Source organism: Rhynchophorus ferrugineus, unplaced genomic scaffold (assembly GCF_030347505.1).
Source record: "Rhynchophorus ferrugineus isolate W39M unplaced genomic scaffold, kcgeb_rfMv2 rfM9, whole genome shotgun sequence".
Taxonomy (NCBI): Eukaryota; Metazoa; Arthropoda; class Insecta; order Coleoptera; family Curculionidae; genus Rhynchophorus; species Rhynchophorus ferrugineus.
This window is the reverse complement of record NW_027472588.1, coordinates 19,356,636-19,384,387: the sequence shown is the minus strand read 5'-3', so window position 1 is coordinate 19,384,387 and position 27,752 is coordinate 19,356,636. Positions and strand designations below refer to the sequence as shown.

The 27,752-nt window shown below is 32.7% G+C and overlaps 1 protein-coding gene across 2 annotated transcripts in view; it reads left to right on the top strand.

The window, feature by feature from the left end:
* The first annotated feature begins 4,217 nt into the window (after positions 1–4,217).
* Positions 4,218–27,752, top strand: part of LOC143203190 (uncharacterized) — a 38,433-nt gene continuing 14,898 nt past the window's right edge. The window contains exon 1 of one of the 2 annotated variants that reach the window (XM_076415323.1): positions 4,218–4,666. In XM_076415323.1, coding sequence (XP_076271438.1) covers positions 4,460–4,666 — 207 coding nt within the window. In that variant the 5' untranslated portion in view covers positions 4,218–4,459. Of the gene's footprint in view, positions 4,667–5,619; positions 5,824–27,752 lie in introns of those variants that run through there. The other variant, XM_076415324.1, reaches the window with a different exon arrangement.

The following is a 27,752-nucleotide window of genomic DNA, read 5'->3' as shown; positions in this document are numbered from 1 at the left end:
TTACAGATTTCTTTCTTTCGATTTGAATTATAAATGTAATAAAATATAACGTGAGCGTTTGTCAAGTGAAGATTCTAACAGAATCATAGAATAAAAACTTTAGAAGCGCATCTCCTATATTAAAATTGGTTCTAAGTTACGGTCGGAATCTCAGTGTGAGAGCGTTTACGCATGCGCCGTATGACAGTTAGTTACGGCGAGAAATTTAAAAATGTTCAGCGGGAATTTTAAAAATTTGAGCGGGAAATTTAAAAATGTATAGTAAAAAATTTTAGCTGGAAATTAAAAAAATTCCTTTAATTTTACTGGGAAAATACAAAAATAAATATATTTAAATATATTTTAATGATATATTACAATTACATTAATTTTCTTGGCCATAAAGACATTGATATAATCACAGAGATATCTCCACTACCCAAAACACGTAATATAACATTAAAATAAGATAATATAACTATTAATGGTTCTGTTGTATTATTTTTTAGAATCAACTAAATTAACAACCTACCTAAATTGAGGTACAGTCAAGTTTCTGAACTAACCACCAAAATTAGAGGTTACTACTACAAAAAGAGACCTTATTCAGTATCTGAATTAATGTTCTTCTAGAAGGCAAGCAGAATATCTTCAATAACAGTTTATATCCTCTGCCACTGCATTTCAATAAGGATAAATCCATTAGTTTTTCATCCAACCTGAAACGAAACTGATGGGACTGGCTGAGTTATCTGTAAATGAACATATAAATTTCAAGCTAAAACCTCCATTCTCTAATAATAAACATATATAACATTCTTATTATATACTTACTTCGTAGAAAGAATCTTCTATATCTCCTATCTATCAGCCTCAAAAAACTTATGTGAATTAATATTACAATTGGGGGCATGTGTTCATTGTCTTGTAGTAAAGGTAAAGAATCTCAATAAATATTGCTTAATTATTTCAATGCAATTAATCATTATTATTTAACAAAATACTTACTATTTAAATTACTAGTAGGAATTACACCTTGTTTTAGCCATCGCTTTCCACATTTTGGTCTATAGTCTTTATCTTTAAAATGATTACAAATTTTCCTGGACCTACATAGGATCATAAGAGATCCCCTTAAGTTTTTGTTTTCATTACACTAATAAATTAAAATACACAGAATAATCTAAAGTAATTGTCAAAGATATATAAAAACACATTCCGAAAATCTTGACGTAAATAAACAATACAAATTATATCACCTAAAAATGGCCGTTAACTGCTTAGGTTATAATTATTAAGACCAAGGCCGAACGAGAGAGAAACACACATATAGCTGTTGCATTTTTCATTTATGTTTGGCCGCGTAACGGGGATTCCGAAAAGCTTAAACGTGGGACCCGATTTTTCCATATAAATTTCACTTCTAAATTTCTTTATTCTGTGAACAGAATATATCGTTCTCCCAAGATTTTTGCTTTAAGCCAGATATGGCTTGATAAGGTAAACAATAATAAACTTAAGGGGCTCTCATAGCAGTATTTATATATCCATATAAGGGTTTGCTTTTTGCATCTTAGACCAGAAAATTATAGACCTAAATGTGAACCACTGTTTAACAAAGATGAAGTTCCCAGTTGCAACCTAAATAGTTTAAAAAGTAAGTACAATTATTTTCGAAATAAAGATACCTTAATACTTAAGATTATATAATGTCTCTATATAGATCATATAGAAATAGAGGAATAAGTGCCGTCAACTTCAGGAAGTCAGGAGTCAGACCACACAACACCAAAAAATTCAAGTATGTGTGTGTGTAATATCTTTTTATTATTTTGTCGATTTTTATAACTTTTATTTTATAGAATCTAGAGTTTGGAGACTATTTGCAATTAATGTTACTCGACAACTTATGTTAACTCCAAAAAACTTAGCATTTATACTAAGTAGTTTCTGTTTCTAAAGAAGTTAATAGAATAAATACTACATATATACATGGTACTACAGAAGAGAAAATTCGTAATGATTAGGCTATTTCAGCAGGATAGTTTGGAAAAATTTTTGTAAATATTAGAAGCTAGGGGATTAAAAAGGTTTCTCCGACGATCTGACAATTTCGTCTCGGCATTCAAAAGCCTCATTATTAACAATTTTTTGTCTCAAAGATCACCAGTAGCCAACTGTGAAGAGGATGTTCAGAAGGAGGTTTGGATAACTTACGAAATTTTTTACTAGCGATGTGGTAACTGGCAACCAATCTACAATAAACTTCATATTTTGATCCATGCCTTCCACAACAGTAAGGAATATTAGTAAAATATAAAATGAAGTAATATTGAAATATAACGGTACTCCCAATAAAAATAGTAGCAGCTATCATAATATCAATAAATAAATGTATCGACACATACTGGTAATGAATGGCATGGATAATATCAAGAAAAGACAATGATAGTGGTAGACAATAACAATAATGGAATTATAATAATCTTAGTTCATAGTTGTTAATAGCATTGATGGACAATCATTATAAAACAGATAATAATGATTACTGATAGCAATGATAAACTACGCTAGGATGAAGTATGACATGTGTACATGGTGTGAGATGAAAGCATGCTGTACTCGCTTATACCCTAAAACTAACTATAATGGACGTGCAACGAAATCTAGGAAAGCAGGGGCACGATACCCAGCCATTAGGGTTAGTACTACTCGCTAGGGTAAACCTAATATTATCTAATATATAAAAAACGTGCAATGCATACAAGCGAAAAATGCAGAAGCAACCACGCTAGATATGCTGTTCCAAGAGCCGACAAGAACCACGTTTGCTGGCGTCTATATATGTTTCAGATAGTTAATAAACTACATTTGAAACATATAATGGATAATAGCGATAATTGATAGCAAAGATAAACTGTGCTTGGATGAAATATAATATGTGCACAAGGTAGTAAGGGAATGTAACGCACGACGTATCAGCTTACCTAAAACCAGCAATAATGGCGTGAAATGAAATCAAGGAAAGTTACGCCCAAGATTCTGCCTCTTAGGTTAGTAGGTCTTGTTAAGATTAAGCTAAATTGTCAAATAAATAAATGAACAGTACTAATTCTGTTGTGAACTCACTTCTGCAACTCCAGCTATAATGAATGTGCAATGCGTACAAGGGAGAGAGCTAAAAGCCATAAGCTAGATATGCTGCCACCAAGAACCAGCAAAAACCATTTTCGGTGGCGTTTATGTATGCTTTATTATATCCAAGGTCATAACTACACATTATTAACCCTGACCACTTTGGCATTAGTTTCTGTCTTATAAAATACTTATAACTTTTATTTACAGTACTATAATCTTTGATTTGTCATAATTATATAATTTAAGAAGCCAAAATCTATGAATGAGAAATATACGACGATTCGAAAAAATAAAATAGAAATAAATAAATAAATAGAGAATAATTAATGTAAAATAAAATATAGAGATTAATAAATGAAGAGTAATAAGTGGAAAATAATAAATATAATATGATAAATGAACACTAATAAATATAAGGTAATAAATAAAACAACAATAAATAAACATAATAAATCGAGAACTAATAAATAGTGAATGATAATTAAAAAAGGCACAAGACACAATAAAATAAACTGTTAACGGAGGACGTAGTGACTCTGGCCGTCGCGAATTTTGAAATAAACTGTTATGAAATCCTAACATCCCTAGAACGTGCTACGATATTACATCTGACAAATACAGTCCTCGATGAAACATCAACAATGTTGCCATTCATGGTAATTATTTTTGCATTCGCAAATGCGACAAATTATACAATTAGAAGCAGCGACAATCCCGCCTTGTTCCTTTACATTATCGTTAAAACCTTTTATTAAAAACACTTAAATGACCCCAAAATTAAAAGGTCTAAAATATCGATCCATCAGTTGGAATCCTAGGTACCACAGATTTATGATTTACTTGAATGGTACACGTCTTAATAATTCGGAAAGTATAAAAGTATTAAAATGGTATTGTTGACGCAAAACAATCGACTAATTAAACAAATAACCCGTCTATAACTCCGTAATCATCGTTAATCGATTAACTATTCCTCGCTAGCAGCGAGTTCAAATAAAAATGCAGATGTTCTTGACGTGCGTGTTATGACACACACACACACAAAACAAATGGTTCAGTGCGTGCTCGTGAATATAAACGACGAATACACTATACAGTTTTAAATATCCTATTGGTCCGACTGTCGTAATATAGATTTGAAAGCACCTTACTAAGATAAGATAAGATAAAAACCTCTAATTCAAACATAAAAAATAAAAAATTAATTACGGTATTAAGTTGATGCAACGGTTTCTATACGGACAAGTGCCACACTAATGTATTTAAATTGTTCAATTGTTGGTCGGTCGCGTGATAATCCCAACTGGACTGTGCTTTTTTCAGTTCGCGTCTCGATTCTGTGATGGAACAGAGACTGTCGGAGTGGTTTTCGTGGCTTAACGTGAAGGGATCTGGCGCAAACAATGGGAACGAACAGGAGAAGGACCCTCAGATCGGATTCAAGGTCTCGTTCTTCGAGAGGACGAAAGAGGTGGTTGTGAGAGTTATTGGTGCCAGACAATTGCCTAACGATTACGGATGTACTAAAGCAAAAGGATACGTTGTTAAGGTATTAACAAACATTTTATTTGTCTTTAATATTATAGTTGCAAGTAAATATTTATTAATGAGAAATAAAACAAATTAAGCCCACGTAGTTTTAAAATTTATGTTTATACTACTAGTTTTGTATGCATTAGATTTAATATTTTTTTCTTAAAAAATAGTTTTGAGTTAATACAATAACTATTGTACATTATTATCATACGTAAAATATTGCATATTTTTGTAGTACACTTACTATTTTTTCAAAATATTGAATTTTCCGGATATATTTTGATCGAATTCAGGATTTTTATTTATCTTCTATAGCACTTAGCCCATTATTTTCTGTACAAGTATATACAAGTATACACATATTTGAACTTAAGCAAACAAAATATGTTTATAAGGTAAATTAGGGGGAAATTATACATAGTACTACAGAAGAGAAAATTCGTAATGATTAGGCGATTTCAGCAGGATACTTTGGAAAATTTTTTGTAAATATTAGAAGCTAGGGGATTAAAGAGGTTTCTCCGACATCTGACAATTTTGTTTCGGCATTCAAAAGCCTCATGATTAACAATTTTTTGTCTCAAGGATCACCAGCAGCCAACTGTGAAGAGGATGTTCAGAAAGAGGTTTGGATAACTCACGAAATTTTTTACAAGCGATGTGGTAACTGGCAACCAATCTACAATAAACTTCATATTTTGATCCATGCCTTCCACAATAGTAAGGAATATTAGTAAAATATAAAATGAAGTAATATTGAAATATAACGGTACTCCCAATTAAAATAGTAGCAGCTATCATAATATCAATAAATACATGTATCGAAACATACTGGTAATGAATGGCATGGATAATATCAAGAAAAGACAATGATAGTGGTAGACAATAACAATGATGGAATCATAATAATCTTAGTTCATAGTTGTTAATAGCATTGACGGACAATCATTATAAAACAGATAATAATGATTACTGATAGCAATGATAAACTACGCTAGGATGAAGTATGACATGTGCACATGGTATGAGGTGAAAACATGCTGTACTCGCTTATACCCTAAAACTAACTATAATAGACGTACAACGAAAGAGGTGGTTGTGAGAGTTATTGGTGCCAGACAATTGCCTAACGATTACGGATGTACTAAAGCAAAAGGATACGTTGTTAAGGTATTAATAAACATTTTATTTGTCTTTAATATTATAGTTGCAAGTAAATATTTATTAATGAGAAATAAAACAAATTAATCCAACGTAGTTTTAAAATTTATGTTTATACTATTAATTTTGTATGCATTAGAATTAATATTCTTTTCTTAAAAAAAATGTTTTGAGTTAATACAATAACTATTGTACATTATTATACGTAAAATATTTTATATTTTTATACTAAACTTACTATTTTTTCAAAACATTGAATTTTCCGGATATATCTTGATCGAATTCAGGATTCTTATTTATCTTTTATAGTATTTGGCCCATTATTTTCTGTACAAGTATATACAAGTATACACATATTTGAACTTAAGCAAACAAAATATGTTTAGATGGTAAATTAGGGGGTTGAACTCCAATCAGAAGTTGAACTACAATTACAGAGAGTGAACTAAGCGTGTTTGGAATGTCTAAGTGTGTTTACATTAAGACAGTACACGCCCACACGAGTAAACAGTACTCGCCCATCATGGGTCAATCCGAAAATCGTTGTTATTAATGTTCGCTATATCTTGGTGTAGACGCTCTCCTTGTTCATTGCTCATGTCTCCCCATGCAAGTGTTACGGGAAATAACCTAGATATGAATGCAGAAAATATAATTTTACAGACATTCGAGTTCCAACTTTTTGGTACTTTGCAACAAATTATTTATTACGTGCTTGTAATCTAATTATTTATAGTTACTGAGAAAGTTTGAAACGATGCCCATGCTACTGCTTCATCAGGAGGTAAACACTTTTAAAATTTCGCAACAGCCATTAGTTTTCAAATATTAAGTCCGCCAAATATTCCTTCCTTGTTACCAATAGACCAATAACCTATAATAAATATGTAAATAATGTTTAGATTGCCACAATTTTTCCATTGATATATATTGTATTTGGTATTGGCGAAAATTGTACATATTGTGCCAATTGTAAGCAATCAGAACTAAGGTTTTTTTTTACAATGTGATGTAGAGCTGCCTCCAAACTGTACTTAGACTATCTTTAAAGTAACGCCACCGACTTCAGTCCTTTAATATCATTGCAGAATCACATGTCATTTTCATTTTTGTAGAGCGGTAAAATCGCGTTTCTATTTCTTTATATAGTGACTTGTGCTTTAGTATCGAGATGTTTCCATTCGTGCAATCGTGATAAAAGGAGCTCTGCTTTTTGTTTCAATAAATTCAAAACGTTAATCTCATAATTCAGATTGAAATAACTCAGTTCACCTTGCAAAATTTAACCACTTTACTTCCATAACGAAATTGTTTTCATTGCTCGCTGGTGATGAACACAGAGTTCTTAAGGTATTTTTTGCTTGTATTTTAGTCGTACCTGAACCAACTGGAAACGCATCGCTGCCCGTACATATAACTAGCTTCGACACTAACAAAACATCAGGATATTTATACTATGATGTTTTTTTTGTATTTATAGCGATGGTATTTATCAAGGGAAAGTACATGATTTTTCTGTTTTCTCCATAATTCTATCACTGAAAATGAAATGTATACGCTTTTACCAACTGGCCACTTATACGGCTTTCTTCTGCACGCGTTACAAAACAAATTTGGTACCCATGGCTTCTCAGTGTTTACTGCAGTAAAATAAAAGTATTTCAAATACGCTTCTTTGTATCATAATTAATCGCAAGAGCATCACAAGTTAAAGAATTTTTTGTATTTTAAATTATTTAGGACATTTTCTCTTGGTGTACACAAGTCTATTAATTATAGTCGGTAGTGAGTCCTAGTTACAGTTCCATTTAGTTTTAGTAGTCCAACCAGTAGATCACATTATTTTTATCACCTATCATCTTGCACTGCGTAAAACTTCTTGTGGTATTTTATTACTATACATTTGAAGTTAACTAAAGAAGAACTTCAATTTTGATCACTGAAAACAATCTGATGAAAAACACTTTACCGTTGAAGTATCAAGCCTCAAATAAAGACGCTTATAAAACCTTTTAACTTGAGATTAATCTTCACTGAGCAGTTATCCGAAATTCTTCATACGTGAACTGTGTCGATTGCCCAGGTCGTTTATCGTAATAGTGAATTGAAACTTCCTGCAAAGACAATTTACTCTGTACAAAATTAGAAATATTTGATAAAATATAAATTATTGTTATTTATTATTTAATGTAAACATGAATTTGGAGACTTAGTTGTATTGTTTGACGATTCTCGAAAGCGATGCCATATTTTTGAGATACAGGCCAATAAACATTTACTAAATCTAAGCTTACTAAGACCAGAACCTCTCCATCTATGGCGCTCTCCAAGGCACAATAAGATAACCATCCATTAACAGTTATACTATTTATGACTTAAACATAATACAGAATACGTGTTCATTTAAAAAAAATATTTAAACTTTCACAATACATAACGAAAGAAAATTAATTTATAAAATATAATATATAAAAACTGTGTATACGTAAAAATCATGCTGGGACGAAGCTAAGTACGAGGTAATACTAGAAACATTAATATAAAGTACAATTTTCCTAAAGAAATCAAATAATCCGCAGATTTTGAGGCAAGCACACACGTCGCAATGAATCAGGAAAGCGATGATTTAATCGTAATTTTCCGCATTTAGTTAAAATAAGCATTATAGTTTGTTCTCGTTGGTAGGAGGATATGGAACCTTGACTTATTTTGCAAACAAAATATTTTCTAAAAATGTAATGAGGGATTAAAAATTTTTTTAATAACTTTGCTATAATAAATATTACGAGAGCATATTTTGCATATACATCCATATATAGTATACGTTATTGAATATGGGTATTGTTTCGAACTATGACAAGTACGATGACGGTATAGTCTATCAGTGTTTCACATTCACTTTAAACATTTTTTGTAATATCATATATTTATTATTACCCTACACTTATATAATTACAATTATTAATAAATGATTGATAAACGATCGATAAACATAATCTTTTTACTGTAGAAATGTATATAATATAACCCTTATAAATTATATATATTTAGTAACTTTAATGTTAATAATATATTACAAAGAATACATCATTTACAAATAGATGCTCGACTTCTTACATTCACTATTGTTTGGTAAACCTAAATATTTTGAAAACAAAGTAGAAAGGCAATTGCTTGGAATAAAAATGTTAATTAATTTAACATTGACTATGAAGTTGGATTCCGACAACAATCGACCAAATCCATGGAAGAGAAACAAAGATGCTCTGCAGTTAGGCGCAGCACAAGCCTTTAATAAAGTTTGGCATCAGTGCTTGATATATAGATTAAACAAAAAACAACATCTAGAGATATAGACTCTTCAAAATTAAACAAGAAGAAGAGTATTCTGAACTGAAAGAACTACAAGTAGGAGTGCCTCAAGGCAGTGTCCTAGGTCATCCTCCATCCTCTCTACTCATCCTCTATCTGCTTTATACTAGTAACATACCTAAATTCTAGGGTACTACGATAGCTACATTTGCGGATGATACAGCACAGTTATCAGTAGACAGAAACCAAGTAGCATCATAAATATTATGAAAACCAAATTATATTTATCTTTTTCCAGGAATACTCATTCATTTAAAATTTCCGCTATTCTAACTATTTATATTTATCTAACAATTAATACGTACGTTCGCAATTATTTTATTTTGGCACTTGAAATTGTTGCCGATTTTGATTTCGCACAAACAGTAAATAGCCGATAAGATAAAATAATTATAACTTATAGGTTGTATGAGGTTCATTGTATTATTGTTAAATAAATTGATTTATGTTCGAATATAATTTTAAAAAATGCGACAGAAAGTTATCCTGTGATACTGATTCCAACACATACTTCATCAAGAAAACACTTAATTATCAACTGAAAGGCAATTATACTGATTACTGTACGGCCACTAATCCTTCGATTCACTTCAATAATTATTTTTGGTAGTAAATAATCTGTAATTCTTCAAGCTATGCCGTATATACTGTACATCAAATGTACAACAAAAATACATTATCTTTGAAGCAAGATCCAAACACCTAGTATATTAAGAAATAAATGTAAATCTAGAAAGCATAATATTTAAAAACCAGATCGATTCCTCATATAGTCACACGTCGAGCATCTGGAACGATGCACTCATTTTGTGCAGCTATGAAACCTAAACATTTTCCCCTAAACATTATTAAATTTCTTCAAATCATCTTACGATAATTCCATTAAATATTTACGAGTACGAAATGATTTGTCAAATGACTGTGATTTCAGATCCAAGCCGAATACAAGCCAAGAATATGTCCTCTCTATTACCTTCAACATAGCAGCGGTTTGAATTATACAAACTACTTAATATGGATACATCTATATCTATATTTTGTATATTTATAGACAAATAACTTGATAATGAACGAAGGAAAGTTTAAAGTATTAACAACTGATAGATCGTCTGATAAAGTCTCAACGTTATCCAGTTGTAGCATGTTTAAGACCTCTATAGATTCCTCAGGAATACCTGGATCATCTATCGTTGAAGTAGTTAACCGAATCGGTTCCAAATTTAATCGGAAGTGAAGATAGTACGTGCATAAGAGAGTAAATATTCCGATCAATGGCTTCGACTGTCGCGGTCTGACATGTCATGGTCTGACAAAATAGGAGACTAAGGTTGACCGAAGCCAGAACAGTTGCGGCCAATCGCAAACTGTGGGAAGTTTGCGTCTTTACACGTAAATATGCTTTTATTAATTATGGCTTATAAGTCGATGAACAATATTTCTTTCTTTTATTATTCAGAGTAGTTCGGATGCCCTCAACGTAATTAAATATAACGGTTGACATGTATAAAAAAGCAACATTAAGAGAGAATAAGAAATGTGGTAAAACAACAAGTAGTTTTTTTTTACATAATAGTATATTTTTAGTCATTTAGTATAATGTGTAATTAAAACAAGTGAATAAAGTTCATATACAGTTGAGAATATAGTTTATTATCTGCTAAGCATATTAAAAGCAAATTGATCCTTCTAGTTGATGCACGTATTTAATTCTATATAACAAAAATAGTTGGTGATTCGAAATTGCGGGTTAGCGAGTGACATTTAGTGAAAAATATTCCTGCTGTTTTAAGATCACCGTATTGGTTTAGATAATTATCATGATGAAAACAAAAACACATGGATCCCTAAAAAGATGTAAAAATAAATGAAAAAAATGTTTGCAGATGAGAAAAATAGTTTAGAAGGGGCGAGTCTCGAAACAACTATTAAATTATAATGTAACATTTTTATTTATTATTTTATAGAATTTTGTGTTAGAATTAACTGTTATTTTTGATCAGAAATTCATTTTGCTCCAATTAGATTACCCATTATTTTAATTGTTATGTGAATTTTGTGGACAGATCAATTAAACAAATTTCTCGAACCTGTTTCTTTATGAAGAATGTTTTCATAAATCTACGCGTGTATTAATACTAAAAAAAATAGACAATATTTTATTAACATTTCAACTAGTATTTGTATTTAGTATACGATGGCAGACGAAGTTCAGTTGAGAAATTTATTTCCCATCATAATCTTCATAGATTTCAACAGTCGCCGTCTTTCCGATATCAGTATGAAAAACTAGAAGGCTTGAAAAATATTGACTTTACTGTCTCAACTTCTTTATTGGATATAAAGCACTTCACAGAAAAAAAATGTTTCATGTTTGAAAATCAATAAAAGTCTGAGGGTGCCAAACTAAGAAAATAGGAGGGATAGCTGATCACTTAGTTTTTTTTTGTCTTGAAACTGGGTAGGGGAGCCCCGTTACGGATGCCTGCTCGTGAAGTCCCGCAGGAATACGCGAGCTAGATAGGTTACGTTGAGCCTGCCTCTAAGCTACCCAATAAACCGCACCCTGTCAACTTATCTCAAGACCATAACTGATACTTCTTAGTGTTGATAAAGAGGGTGCCCGTGATTGGTAACACCATTAACAAGTACGAGGGCCAGACAAGGTTATGGCGTTGTTATCACACCACACAGCTCGCGGTACCTGAGCTACTCGCTCGACAGGAAAGGTCGAGGCGATTGAATAAGAGCACGACGGGATAGTCTCGTCTGCGATGGAATAAGGCCACGAAGAGTCGGATAAGTAATTGGAATAAAATATCGCCCGGCTCGGTAATATATCGATTATCTGAGATCTGATATTTAAGAAGTTTATTCTGAAAGAACCTCAAGACGTTCCACATGATTGGAAGAGTCGAAGAGAAGACCGAGATAGTGGATTCTTATGGGTTGCCTGTAGGTTGGCTTACAACCCCCAGAAATGTAACCTCTGGATCTTCTCATCCAGTTGTTTCTGGAATCCTTGGATATGCGGTGCTACAACTGAAGAAGCAAAGTAAGCAGTGTCGTCTGCGTAAAAAGGTACCTCAATTTGTCGTGTCTTCAAGGGATATCTGAAATAAAATTGTCTCGATTTTCCAATTGCCAGCGTATCCCTCTTTTTCTCGCTTTATTCAATCAATGTCGCTTTTCTTGGGGCTGAACCATCGATTTCCACACACCATTTCGACTGCTTTTCATTATTGGTATGTTTTGTTTCAAACGACATTCAGTTGATGCCATACCCATCTTGTCCTATGCTTTCACATACCTAATTCTTTGTAAAAGATCTCTGATGCTTTTTCGATATCCCCATAGCCTCAACATTGGACTCACTTACATTTGCCTATCGTTATATCATGCATTCTTTTGATGGCTTTTACGTTTATCCATGAATCACATGAAAGCCATAAACAGCAACGTCGATTTAAGTTTCTTAGTTTATCAATTTTAATCAAAATACGCAAGACATAAACACACTACTTGAGAGAACAAGCTGAAACTTGTCACATGAACTGATAACGTGCATAGGAAGCATTAATTTTCACTACAGGAATGTCATATTTGTACCAGGCCGAGAACTTTTCACTTTATCCTCATAATTACCTTATATTGTCCATTTTTATCGTATTTTAGAATTTTTTATTCAAGTTCCCCATTTAATGTTAATTGTTTCTCTATAAAAATTGTCTGTAACAACTCTGTTATTATGAACAGCGAGGTCTTTGTTTGTATGTGCATGATTAATGAAACAACATTATTTTTTACCGTAATCGCAATTTTAGATGATTCAATACTGACCTACATGTTCAATGATAATGCTATAACCGGAATTTGCATCGAATAACAATAAAATGAACTTTATCCTACCATTAGCCATTCTGTTATAATTTTAGAACTTAAACTGTCTATATTTCTGTTCAATTTTTTTAAACAAATTTAGCATTTACAATTGATATAGATATTTATTTCATACAGACAGCGTATAGCTGATAAGATAAAATGATTAGAATGCTATGAGGTGACCTATAAACAGGTATTGTAAGATTCAATGAAAATGTTATATATTTTTTATTATATCTTACATTATATATGCCTAAAATAATCTTAATTTACAAATTAATATATTGATTTAATGTACTTCAATGAATTATTACTCTAATATAATTTGTTTCTGTAGCTCAATATTCGTATTACATGCATGTTGTCCAGCAGCTGTATTGCTTCCATGTTGCTGTGATTTAGTAACCATTACATGTTTTAAGGAGAAATTTTCGTAAATCCATCTGATTTCAAAGTCATCGTGCTGCTCTTCGTTGTCAATGTTATTCGCTACATTGTTAATTAACCCATAAAATTTGTTTTGAGAAATTAAGATAAAACTAATCTACTTGAGCTAAAATTAAGAATGCACTTATACTCTATAGAAGATTCACTTATGGTTCCCGAAAACCGAGAAACGTTTTTGGGACGCGAGAGCCCAATTCGGATTTTTACTGCAATGTACATAGCGTACATAGTGGAAGATTTCGCATTTTTGGAAGAATATTAAATATCGGGGATTTCCAGGTATAAAAGCCATGACAATGTAGCGGACTGTCGCATCAGGTGAACGTTGTATATCAAAATTACCTCGAATTGGAAGATGACCATAAAAATTGATTTGTTGATTTGAAATAAGGCAGGATATTTTGTTGGCGATATCAGCAAAATTTCCGGATTTCCTCGATCGCGGCATGTCTAGTCGTTGCTGGTGAGGCTAGCTGGCTGGCTAGTCTTTTTCCTCCTTGATTTATCCAGGCGGATATCTGGGGAGGTGAGATATCTGAAGAGAAGGATTTGGTGAGATTTTGATCCTTGACTTTTTGGCCGTGGTCGTTTTTCGCACCCTATGAGGTTACTAGCGCGCTCCCTTTTGCAGCTGAAATATTTGGCTGGTGTTTTTTTCCTTTTTATATGATCTGGAATCATCGTTACCGACTCATTTCATGTATTTTGGTGGGGTTTGGCACTTCCTGGAGGAGTGCTCATAGATCTGGCAGTTGAAGCATTGTGCCAGCAGCCCAGTGCCTCTTTGGGATTCAACGGTTAATTTCTGGTGCAGCAAGTGTTCATTTTTGGATATGTGGTGCTCGTTTCTGAGTATTATGACCTGAGTGGACCTGGACCTATGGAGGGATGTATGGAAACTCTTTTCTTGGAGTGCTTCTCTAACTTGGTCGCCTGTTATTGATTTCAGTAGGCCTCGGTTGATGCCCTTGAGAGAGAGTGGTCTGAGAGGACACTCTCTCTTGTAAGGGTGCGAAGGAGTTGAAAGGATACTTCCTCTCTTCCAGGACCTTGGTTGTCAATCTGTAGTCGTCAGCGGTTTTGGGGTAGAATACCACTCCCTCGGGTCTAATCCTCATGTTACTGAATTCGAATGTACTGTTTTAACATATTCGGATGATTTCCATATATTTGGCGTTGTCCCGGAGTACTAACGGCGGGATTCTTCCTTCCTTCTTTTGTGGTTTTGGGATTGTCCTGGGTGGGTGTTTTAGTTGTTTCGGAAGTTTGTTGTTTTTTAAAGTTCTCTTACTCTCTACATAAGGAAATAGTAGAGTTTAACTTCTTTTTCCTCTTCTGTGGTTCTTGTAGGAAGTTTTGCCTTTCATGTTCCATAGTGTCCTGTGTTTGTTTTTCCTTTTAAGTTTTTCTGATTTTGTTGCGAACCTGTATTCACTGTATCAGTGAACGTAGCTCCGGGCCATCCTTGTTCATGTCTTGGAGAGCTTTTATCTTTCCATTCCTCCATATAACTTCATCGTTGAAATGTTTCATTAGGACTTTTAGAGATTCATTGATTGTTCTTGTCATTGAATTTTCAATTTCGAAGAGGATGATCTGTGATTTTAATAATTGTTCCTGTGTTAAGGTGGTAAAGAGATCTCTTTAAAGAGATTTTCATCTTGGGTGATTTGTTTACTGGACCTTTATTGAATAATCATTCCCCGGGCACCCAGGTATATTGAGGTATGGATGGTACCGACAATTTGTAGGGATTGCGCTCGGAGCTCTCAACACATCCGGTCACTTCGAGCACTCGACCTCGACTATATGATACAATATGACAAAGATGAACCCTATAGAAGGAACTTTTTTTTTCTTCCTTAATCGCATAAGATACACGAAAAATAGCTTTAAACTGTAACATTTTTTATGAAATAACTGAGCAAATTTGTTTAAAAAAACTTCAAATTGATCTATAACCTTAATATGGAGTTTTGTTAATATCCATAAACGTTTTTGTATAAGATTACCTTAAGATTAATGTTTGTGTCAATAGTCTAATGTTAAAATTATGGAATTAAGACATGTTGGATGAAACATTAAATAGAATGTGTATAGATCTTCATCATGTATTGTAAATTATCTGATAAGATAATTTAAATCACTGAGTATATGTTACATGATAAATAAGGTGTACATTTATTTGGACAATGTATATTAAAAAGATTCTTTAATCACCATTCATCCGGCTGATTGTTATGCAGTTAAACTGATTTGGTAACGGTGAATCTATTATGCAATAGGTCTTTCAACTATGTCCCAAGTTAAATATAATCCTATTATTATATATACAGTAATATTTCTTCATACTAAGAAAGACATTGTGCTATTGGTCTGCTTTAATGTGGTTTATTTTTCGTTGAAATCCACTGATTAACTTTTCAGATATAGATATTGAAACACAAATAATCACTTTGCTTTAAATGATGATGATTACTATCAATTATCTCACCCTTGGTAAAACTGATCTGAATGATTTTATCATGAATTCGCAAATTCCTGTACTCGTGGCTTTATTGTCTTCCTCCCTTATTCCCCCGTTTTCCTCTTATGGGCCTCCTCCGAAAATACGTAAGAAACGTTAAGTCAACAGAGCATTAAAGAATTAACATGAACATAAAGATGCAATCATAGGTAAGCATGCGCCAACTTTGTGGGCATTTCAAGCAACTTCACTATAATCTCTTTAAAAATAACAACAACTTATACAGGAATCTTCAGGTGTGGGTCATCAGGCCGTCCAGATAGTTACATAATTTAAAGTGTACCCTTTCAGAACCACCTAAATTCAGGGAAACTAAAAATATAATCACATAAACGTATTATTTCCGCTACCAGATGTGATTTTTCAGCAAGATGCCCTATTATTCTTACATGGTTATTGCACTAGTTCCTGCTGCGAGAGATATTCCTTTTTCAACATATGTTGATGACTATAAAATATATGTTGAGGAATAGTTTCAATTACTAATAATTAACCAAATCATCCACTTTTTTACAATCTATATCTTGTCAAGTGAATTTTGTTGAAGTTTGTCCTTGCTTCATATTATATTTTTAGGTTCTTATACAATCACAAAATTATTCTATAAGCTATTCTATTTGACTGAAATTTAGTATTTTATTAACATGTACCAGTGTTTACATATAAATTTCATTAGAGCCAGTTTGGTGGGCGTAGTGGCCAAGGCGATAGGACAGTCCTCCTGCTATTGTGATAGTCCCAGTTTCGAATCCTGCGGGGACATGGATGTACTTTATGTTTTTATTGTAATTGTAAATGACTTTATAAGCAACAGTGGAAAATCCGACAAGAATAACCATCCCAATTACGCCAGTAACCAGGCTGGGTAAGACCGGATGCCTTCTGCGATCGTCTCTAAGTTGGTCACTGGCCAGCCGGTTGGCTTAATACCGAGGGCTGTAGTTCAATCCCCTCGTTAAACAGTAAGTCCTGTCCAGATAAGTCCAGATGGCAAAAAGGAGACTTTAAAATATATAAAAAATTCATTATAATTATATATTTATTAACTATGTAAAGAATTTTAAATATTAGTAATATTTTAATAGTAACTAAAAGATACTAAATTATTAATTGTTGAAGAATGATTTTTATAAATTCTTCAAAATTTTTAATAGAGAGATATTAGTTACTTGATTTTGTCATACGTAGGAGCTGAATAATAGTTCTGTAACTAGCTAAATTAACATCTATTTTTCAATCTGCGTTTTGCTTTGAGTTATGATGTATCACTTTTATTAAGGAACGGATTTACTTTATGGTAAATATACAATAATTTCGTTTAATATGAGGATACATTAAAAATTAAAAGATTAATTTAATTAATATAGAATTAAATAGAGAGATTAATGCAAAATCTGGAATATTTAGTTTATGTATATTCAATGTAGCTGTGGTTCAGAATAATTAATTTTTCTTACTTTTCGAAATTTCTCCCTTTTCAAAGTCATCGTTTAGCAGAATTTTTTTCTTATGATGTATTAGTTTTGCTTACAGAAATACGTGCAAATCTGGTAAATAAGAAAGATGTATTGTAATTTAATTTTATTAATTAACCACTGTCGTTCATGTTCTAATATTATACAAAAATAACATCGCTGCTATATGAAACGAGTTTTCAAGATGCAAGTATTAAACAACCTAACTGCAAAATTCAATGGTTATGACATTTCTCTACATCACAATTAATTTTTGTTAATGATAGAATGCTCAAAAATTGCTTTTATAATCTTATTGTGATGCTGCTCCGTCATATTCCAATTGGCGGTTTTCCTTGAAGAATTTGAAATTGTCGATAGCAAAAAACGGTTTGGTAGACCGAAAATAAAAAATACTTACCTGTAAGATTTACTCTTCGACAAAAGGTAAGGTTCAAAAATTCAAAAAAAGCATCAGACAGCTTAGTAATTGATGAATCAGCTGTCTACAGAAATTTACATGTGATGGAAAAGATCCAAAAGGATAGAAAATACCAATCGAATCGACTTATCCATTTCAAACCATTTTCACTTCGCTGTTTCATTGTTAGCCAAAAAGAAAACCTTTCTCTGTCGTATTGTGATTGGTAATGAAAAGTGGCTTTAGTTCGACAATCGCAAGCCCAGGAAGTCATGGGTTAGACAAGCAATCCACATTGGCACCAAGCGGGATATTCATAGCCATAAAGTTTTTTAGATCAGTAATCTTTAGTCATTACGAGATGCTAAAACCAAATGAAACCGTTACTGCATAGTTATTCTTAGATAGATTTATACAGATAACTTTGTAAATAAATTGTTAAACATATTGTTGTGAAAATTTTAACACTAAATGCTTTTTGAAAGTGACAAATGATAATTCTCTTGTTAATATATATTTATATAGAACATTAATATCCCATGCTTAATATTTATTTATGACAACACAATATCCTACTAGCAACATTTTCTTTACATGGATACATATTATATATTACAACATAGTTTCAAGTGATACCATGTGTCTAAAAAAAAATAATCTTCAAGGAAGAGAGGATAATTAGTCGCACCAGCAGCTCATTTTAAATGAATGAAAAGGCTTCAGGGGTGATGACATCTGAGATATATCCATTATTGATGAAAATTATGTCAAATAAAATGTAGCACTGTACTGTTTTCCTAGTAATTAACTCTTGATTTGTTATACATATTGATGAAATCTGTAATGACCAGCCGGTCCTATTGTAAGTACTTAAGGCTGGCCCACCACGTAACTTAAAAAGGCCTTTCGAAAAAGAGGCTCTTTAAAAAGGCCTTTCGAAAAAGAGGCTCTTGTAAACTCATGTGATAATTCGTAAATCTTAGCAGCCCGACGTAATGTTAAACAATTAACCAAAGGGCCAATACTTTATTTGTGGCTTCTATCATTTATTCTTGGAACCATTCCCCAGCATTTATCTTTCCTTGTACGTGAGAAACATTTACTATGAAATAAAAATGAATCATTATAGTTAATTAAATATAAAACAAATCATAAAAGAAATGACCCAATTCGCCCCCGAATTAGCATGATAATGATTAGTGATGATAACAGATGCCTTAAAATGCACTTAAGTTTTGTAATGTGAAGTAATACACTTATATTTACTCACACTAAAAATTTTTGTGCTCAGTGCAGAAAACAACGCAATACTGTAGCGACATGCGTGTTGTGTTATGAAAAAGGTCACACTGCTAATTATAAAAGATGTGCAGTATATCAAAAAAAAGAACTCCAGCCAAAGAAAATTACAGCAGAACAAATTGACAAAGCCAAAAACCCTGAAACAACATCTACCGTTGAAAATAAAAAAAAACCCATGAAACCGTAAGACCATCGGTCAAAAATTTAAATGCCACCAATATATCAAATGATAAACAAATAGATACAAAACCGCAGAAAGCTGTGGCCAACGAGCCAACTGAAATGAGACAGAAACTCAGCCAGTTTCAAAACAAGCTAAAGAAAAACAAAAATGAGCAATTCGTTTTTAAGAATTATAACTTGGAACGCAAACGGACTAAATCAAAGAGTCCGGGAACTAGAATTATTCTAAAAACAAATAACATAGATATAGCTGTCATATCGGAAACACATTTTTCTAAAAAAAAACTATATTAAAATACGGGGTTATTATGCTTACTGGACACCCCACCCCAGTGAACGGGCTCGAGGCGGAACAGTTTTAATAATTAAACAAAATATACAACATTTCGAACAAGAAGAGATTAAAAATGAAGAAATACAAGCTACTCTAATTAGTATCGAAAAAAACGAGGATAAAATAAATATTGGCGCTATATATTGTCCACCAAGACATAAAATGATACAACAACGATATAAAGATATCTTTTCAAAATTAGACCCATGGTTTATTATTGGTGGACACTTTAATGTTAAACATACAGCTTGGGGTTCACGAATAATAACACCTGGAAAACGAAACGAATTACTCAAAGCCATTAACCTTGCAAATTGTAATTATCATTCAGGGCGCGAACCGACTTACTGGCCCTCAGACAGTAATCATGTCCCAAACCTGCTGGATTTCTACACTAAAAAAGGCATCTCATTAAATCAAATTAGTACAGAAATCTTGTGCGATATAACATCTGATCATATTCGAGAATTGTTAACATTGGGCGCGACATCCTAAAATCGACAACATCCTAAATAACCCAAGAAAAGCAATACACTGACTGGGACAAATTCAGATTAATACTGAAGGAACAAATCAGTTTAAAAGTAAGACTTAAAACTATAGATGATCTTGAGCAACAAATCAAACATATATCTGAACAAATTCGGTCAGCTGCAAAAGATGCTACCCCAATAGCAAGAGAGAAATCAGAATATGAAGTACTTTACACACTCGAAATTAGAGAAATGATAAAAGAAAGGTGAAAACCTAGAAGAGTATGGCACAGAACCAGAAATGCTGCAGATCAAACTACTTTTAATAGAATTAGTAATCAGACTAATCAAAAGATCAAAGAATATAAACAGAATTGCTTTCAAAAGTATGTAAGTGAATTAAGCCCACAAGCAAATAAAGATTATTCGGCCATGGAAAGCAACTCGAAGATTTAAAAGATCAATTATTCGAGTACCGCCAATTGAAAATGATCGAAATTAATGGGTTCGATGCGACAATGAAAAAGTTGAATAGTTCGCACAATACTTAGCTAACATATTTCGACCTAATGATATAGAATCTACCATGGATACATCTCCTTTTTACAACCCGATGTAGATCTAAATTTAATTATTCCACCGGAAGTTGATAAATAAGTAATAAATTATAAAATATATAAATTATATAAATATATATATTTAAAGTGGCACAAATTATGCTCAACAAACCTGACAAACCTGCAGAACAAGTCGAATCTTACAGAGCTATTTTGCTACTACCTGCAATATCAAAGCTATTTGAGAAACTGATATTTAAACCTGTTAAACATTTGGTAATAATAACACATTTCCAGTTTGGTTTTCGAAATCACCATTCAACAATCGATCAAGTGCACAGAGTAACTGCGGCTATTGAAAGAGCGTTTGAGGAAAAGAAATACTGTCCTGCAATATTCCTGGATGTCTCACAAGCTTTCGATCGGGTTTGGCATTTGGGATTAATCTGTAAGATGAGCAAGTTGTTACCGCGTAACTATTGTCAATTGCTGGAGTCATATTTATTCGGAAGAAAATTTAGAGTATCATACGAAATGGCGTTCTCGACATTTAAAAATATCTCGGCTGGAGTTCCACAAGGTAGCGTCTTAGGACCTCTCCTGTATCTGCTCTACACTGTTGACATTCCAACAATAAAAGAAATACTTCTTGGAACTTTTGCTGACGACACAATTATTATGGCAAAAGATATATCCCTGCCTAGGACAATAGAAAAGTGAAAGTGGCAATCAACAAAATCTATAAAAGGACGAAAGATTGGAAAATTCAAGTTAATAGCTCCAAATTTTTCCACGTTAATTTTACATTGAGGCGAAATAATAAAAACTTAATTATATCACTCAATGGATGCCCGATTCCTCAAGCAGAACCAGCTAAAAACCTTGGAATCCATCTTAATGGTAGATTACATTGGAAGCATCACGTTAGATAAAAAGCAAAACACATTAGAACCTAAATAAAACTACTATACTGGTTAGTCGGAAGAAACTCTCAACTTGATCTAAAATCAAGGAGGTTGATCTATAATACAATTATAAAGTCAATTTGGACCTATGGGGTGAAAATATATGGGGTTGCACTAAAAATTCATATCAACTAGTCATACAACGCTGTCAAAACAAGGTTAATCGATTGATTACCAATGACTATCACTATGTAACTAATAAAGAACTGCACGATGACCTGTAAATCAAATGGATTTTTGAAGTCATCCCAGATTTCGCCTTGAAACACGAAAGAAGATTACTAAGTCATACTAACGTGGAAGCAATACAAATACTGGACAGCGCGCAGGATATCAGGAGATTGAAACGAACAAAACCATAGGAACTTATATAAAGTGTATACATTTAGTGTAAACTGTAGCTATAAGTTAATAATTAATAAATAATTATAATTTTATAATTAATCCAAGTACATAGGAAAAGTAGTAATAAATTAATTGTAAATTAATATTGTACTAAGTGTATCTAATAAAGATGTTATAAAAAAAAGACTTATATTTACTGAAGCATGTAAAGAGCATAACCATTATTATAATATTCAGTACATAAATTTATTATCAAATGACATCCAGAGTGTTTTAATTTTTGAATGTATTTTTTTTAGTTAAGTAGATAAAACCATAATTGAACATCTCAAAATCAATTGTATATATCTATTGTTTGATTAGCTTGTTTGTTTAGCATACAGTATGCATATAACGTATGAAGTGTTTTTTAGGCCAACAAAGATAGCAACATAGTGTCAAGCTTTACCTCAATATAACCTATGAAAAAAATTCTAAGTGTAAACTTGCCTTCTTGCTTATTATTGCCGAATGTATCAAATATCAAGTAATATATTATATTAAATATATAAAACTACCTTTTTATATAAAATATAAGTTTTTATTTCGCATCGAAACAGTCGATAGTCGTAAAGTATTCGAATTAGTCGATAGTCAAAAAACCACTCTGTGTCTGAGCTATGTAGATAAGTTCATTTGAAATTATTTTAAATTGGCAAGTGGCAGTGTAAAAAAAGAAACGTAATAATGATACCAAATATGTTTCATTGGATTTTAATATTTGAAAACTAATAATGGCATAATATAATACCCTTCTACAACTGTCGTTGGGGGAGAAAAGAAAAGCGGAGATTGCTCGATTTGAATGATATAATATTATATTCATATTTTATTAGAATTGATTATAAAGAGGAATGGAGTAATGACCCCTAAATATTATTATCGTGAAAATGCTGTTCTTTTTACCCTATTACATTAATCAATAATATTTAAAATCAAAGTTACTGAATGCTGCTGTGTTAATGTACATTGTGATTTACTATCATTTTACAAATAAAACATAAAACGATATATTTACGTATAAACAAAAATCCGCAGATCATTTTCAAGGTTACGGTTAGAACCAGATTATAAAGAACCAGCCACAGAAAGTGTGAGGAAATAAAGTAGTCAGACTGAAAATAGCGACTGAAAGTAGTTGACTGAAACAGTCATTAGTAGAAAGTAGTCAATTACGGTCGATATTTCCCAACTCCATTTTTATTCTATAGTGGGAATTATTTTACAGCTAAACTAATACGGCACTGGTGATTGGATGTGGCTAGTGAGGTTGAAAAGTAGTAGGGTTATAAACAAGCAGTGTGTACAGCTGGTACAATGTGTAACCATTTTGCCTGTTAATGTTAAGTAAATGCTATTATAAATAAATTTAAAATTAATTAACAATTTACAAAGGAAGTAAATTTTTACCACGTGTCGCAACATTTTCTAATATATCCATTTAACTACACACATCTGTTATACCTCGCGATTGTTAACAGGTATGGCCACGAAAACTGCGTGTTCGAATACAAGGCGGAGTACTTAGACGTAGGAAGGTTGGTCCTTCAAATAGATTTAGATGTTCATTATCTTTTTCTATCGCCATTCAAAAAGTGGCCTAATCTTTCCTTAAATAAAATAGAGTTTTGAATTAAAATAATAGTCTTTGTTTTTTAAACCGCTTCACATTTCATAATTGGTACAGTCGATAGGTCTCGCATAGATGAGACTATTCTCTTTTGAATGCATATGTACTCCTAAGTATTCCTAGGTTTTATTAATATGGAGTGCGTTAGTTAAATGGAGTATTAAAGGGATACCTGACGTAAACATCACCGTTAAAAGGCGGATTATAGTGGCTATGAACTAACATAGTCAAGTGTTATTTCGACAGAAGCATACGGTTCAGTGTAACGGCTATCAAATGAGGATGGGGTCATCATAACGTTACAAACAAGTTGTTGAACATTTTAATAAATGTTTATTTGTATATCGCTCCGCAGTGGATATATTTAGCCCCGTTTAATTAAAAAGCTATAATTAAACAAATTTTCCAATAGTAAAAGAAGTGCTAAAACTATACTGTGGAATTAGTTACATATACATTTTAATTATTGCAAGTGTTGTAGTCATGTTTAATAAGTAAATAAAAACTGGGAAACATTTTTAAATAATAATTCATATTCTAATAGAAAATGTTATTAAAACGAAAAAAAAACTGATATTTATATAGACGTAATTTCAATAGAGCTCATAATTGAATTGTAGACAATTTGTCATTGACTCTGGTGCTTGTTAAAACTCTGAGCTAGTCATTCATACATAAAAATCCGTAACAGTTCACGAATGAATTTCCGAGCGCCTGTTCGGTACCGTCGCGCCATTACTGCACTTTTTATTCTTTTTGGTTTCCTCTCATGTTCAAGCCCTGATCTCTAGCTTGGCCGTATTCTTTCGCGCCTGCATGTTACTTCTTTTGGTTGCTGTTCTGGGTTTGCCTCTTTTCAAATTCGATCACCGTTTCGGCCCAAACGTTGATCTTTGTAACAGTTTCCATATCGACTATCCCGTCCTCGGTGCCTGTTACGGGCCTCTGCCCTTTTTTCAATTACGCATGTCTCCAAGATATTCGTAGTGTCTTCTGGTCCTGCGCGATATTTGCAGGGTCCATTGGTCTCCTTCAACTTAAATTTGTGCAGCTTTCCTGCTCAGTCCTATGTTTTTCCTATCCCTACTTGTTGGCAGTATTTATAAAAGGTTCTTCCTTTAATGGATTGTTCCCAATATATCTGCCAGCTTCTTTTTACCTCTCCTTCATTGATCCTTTTGATGGTTCTGGTGCTAATCTATCCTTGGTTTTCCAGCCTTATTTCTTCCTTTTCGGAATCTTCTGTCGCGAGTCTGCCCGTAGTTACCATTTCCTCCGTTGTCATCCTCTGGCACCATCTTAGCGATATTTCACTGCCGGTTTTCTGCAAATCTAGCAAGGTTGTTTTGATTTGCACTATGTCCTTGTTTCGTGTGTTTGCGTACTCGGCCCACCATATGGACATCCTACTGTCCGTTCGTATGGTGAATGGTACCGGAAGGCTTCTGTCCCGTACCAGTTCTATGGCTTTCTGTATCGCCACGAATTCTGCCGCTCTGGAGTTCGATTGGTCTTTTATTCTAAGATTCGTTCTCTATTCTCCTCGTTGGCATCTGTTCGTGTCTGTATCACAATTCCTATGCCTGCTTTCCCTTCTTTGGCACTAGCGCCTGTCCATATCTTGGTGGCTTCGACGCTGTTTATCCGATATTCCCATGGTTCGGTTCCAATCCTTTTCGCCCGTTGGGGTATCCGTACTTTTCTGCAACCTACCCCTGGATCTCGGCTTTCAGGTATGGGGGTGGTGTGCCTGCTATTACCTGCAGAGCGTTGTTCGATGTGATTCGATAGACGCCTGTGATTGCTAACAGTGCAGTTCCTTGTGCTGCTGCTAGCGCTGTCCTGGCCCTTCCCGTCGAGGCCCTATATCCGCATATTTCTGCGCCTTATAATATTGAGGGTTTTATAACCCTGTCGTATATTTGACGCATGACCTCTGGTGCCCTGGGGTTGCTTCTTCTGAGCAATTTTTCCCAGAGCCGGCTCATCGCCTTCTTCGTTTCTCTCCTTAACAGCTGTATAAGTTTTATATACTGCTGTTTCTTATCAATTTTCAAGACCAGATACTTTATTGTATCTTTGAACTTGATGATATCTTTACCAAGTTTGACCGTTGGTGGCCTTACTCCAGAACCAGCGGGCCTCATATAGAGATCATATTGATATATATTTACATCAAGTCCACACAAGAAAGTCCACGAGCCCTATTTACATAAGGATTTGATATTATCTAATATCATTTACAAAATATCAGTCATTAGATTATTAGGGTGTCATTAATGGTTAATGTTATATTTTGTCTATTTGATTCCAATTAACTAGTAAATTTAACCTTTCCAAAATACTTTTTATTCTATTACTCTTGCTTCTTGGAAATTGCTATCTAATTTCTTCTCTTAATCTAATTTTGCTTTAGCTCAACAAATTCAAGCAACACATCTATAAAAATAAAATTAAATCGTTACTAAAATATGTCATGATTATTTCGATGTGAAATATTGGCCTATTTTGGTTTCTCTTTGATGTTGAAAATGTTTTATTACAAATATGGCACGTAATATGTCCACTGTAAACTTAATAAATATTTTAACTTTTCAAAATGTAGCCTTACATTCTGCACTTAAATTTGTTTTTCGATATTTTAAAACTAATGTATTTTACAATACTAACAATAACACAAATATTATTTTTATAGATTTACTAATACATCATAAAATCTAAATATTATAGATTTTTTATTGTTTTCACTCGATCGACAGTAAATTTTAAAATTGCCAATTATGCATACCGAAGTAGAAGAAAAGAGTGCAATATAACTGATTATGTGCATGCGCTAACCCGAAAATTACCTTATAGTCGAAAATTATATATTCGAAAACGACGTGGGGTGCTTAAATTAAGACTGAATGGTAGTGATGAGTGAGACATCTAGACGTAGGCACTCTATGTTCGAATGGATTTAAATAGCTTTCGTCTCTTCTTATCTTAATTAAAATAAAATTTTACAGTGACTTAATAGTATTTGTTTTTGAAACCCCTTCTTATTTCATATCTTATATACATAATATCACTCTCTGCCGGCTTGGTTGGCACAGTGTTAAAGGCGACAGAATGGTCCACCTACTGTTGCGATAGTTGCGGGTTCCAATCCTTCTGGGGCATAGTCGTGAATTTATGTTTGTGATTGTTTAATATTTGTGATTGTCCTTGGTAAGAGTGTAAAATCTGACAAAGAAGATGATCCCTGTAACCAGGCTGGGTAAGACCGGATGTCTTCTGGGATGACTTTTAATTGGCCACTCACCAGTTGGTAGGCAATGTTAAACAGTAGATCCAGTCCAGATAAACCTTCGTTCGCAAAAAGGAGAATTTAATAAATAAATTTAAAAAAATATCACTCCAACCAACTAATACAAGATACTAGACAGTATATTTTAGAAGAAATATAGCGGCAGTATGATATGTAAGCAACCTATTAATATTTATAAATATACAAGTTTTGACTGGTAGTTTTTTTGTGGTTTTAAGAATTAGTCAATAAAACAATATACTGTGGTTACAACATTATCTAGTGTAAGAATTTTAACAAAGCATTTCGTCATATTTACTATTCTATAATATTTTTATGTTACACCGCTTTCTAAACAAAGAAAAATATCTCGGTCAAGTTTATGCGGACTTCAAATTATAAGTTATCGTTTATATTATGGGATTTAAGATAAAAAGCAGTGACTGTTCAACGAAAATACAATATGTTTTATTAAAATCTTATCTGTCTATATAATTATGTTTCTTGAAAATGCATAAATTGTTTTTGCCATTTCCATTCAGACATTGTCGGAAAATGTTGAAAGACGTTCTACAACTACATTTTCAATTTATAACAATATGAAGAAGTCATTGAATCAATTTGTGATTTGCCTGGTCGTAGTAAAAATAATCTTCCGAGCTTGTTTTTTTCGAATAAGTAGTAACAAATGTACAATTCAGGATTGATTATTATTGATTAA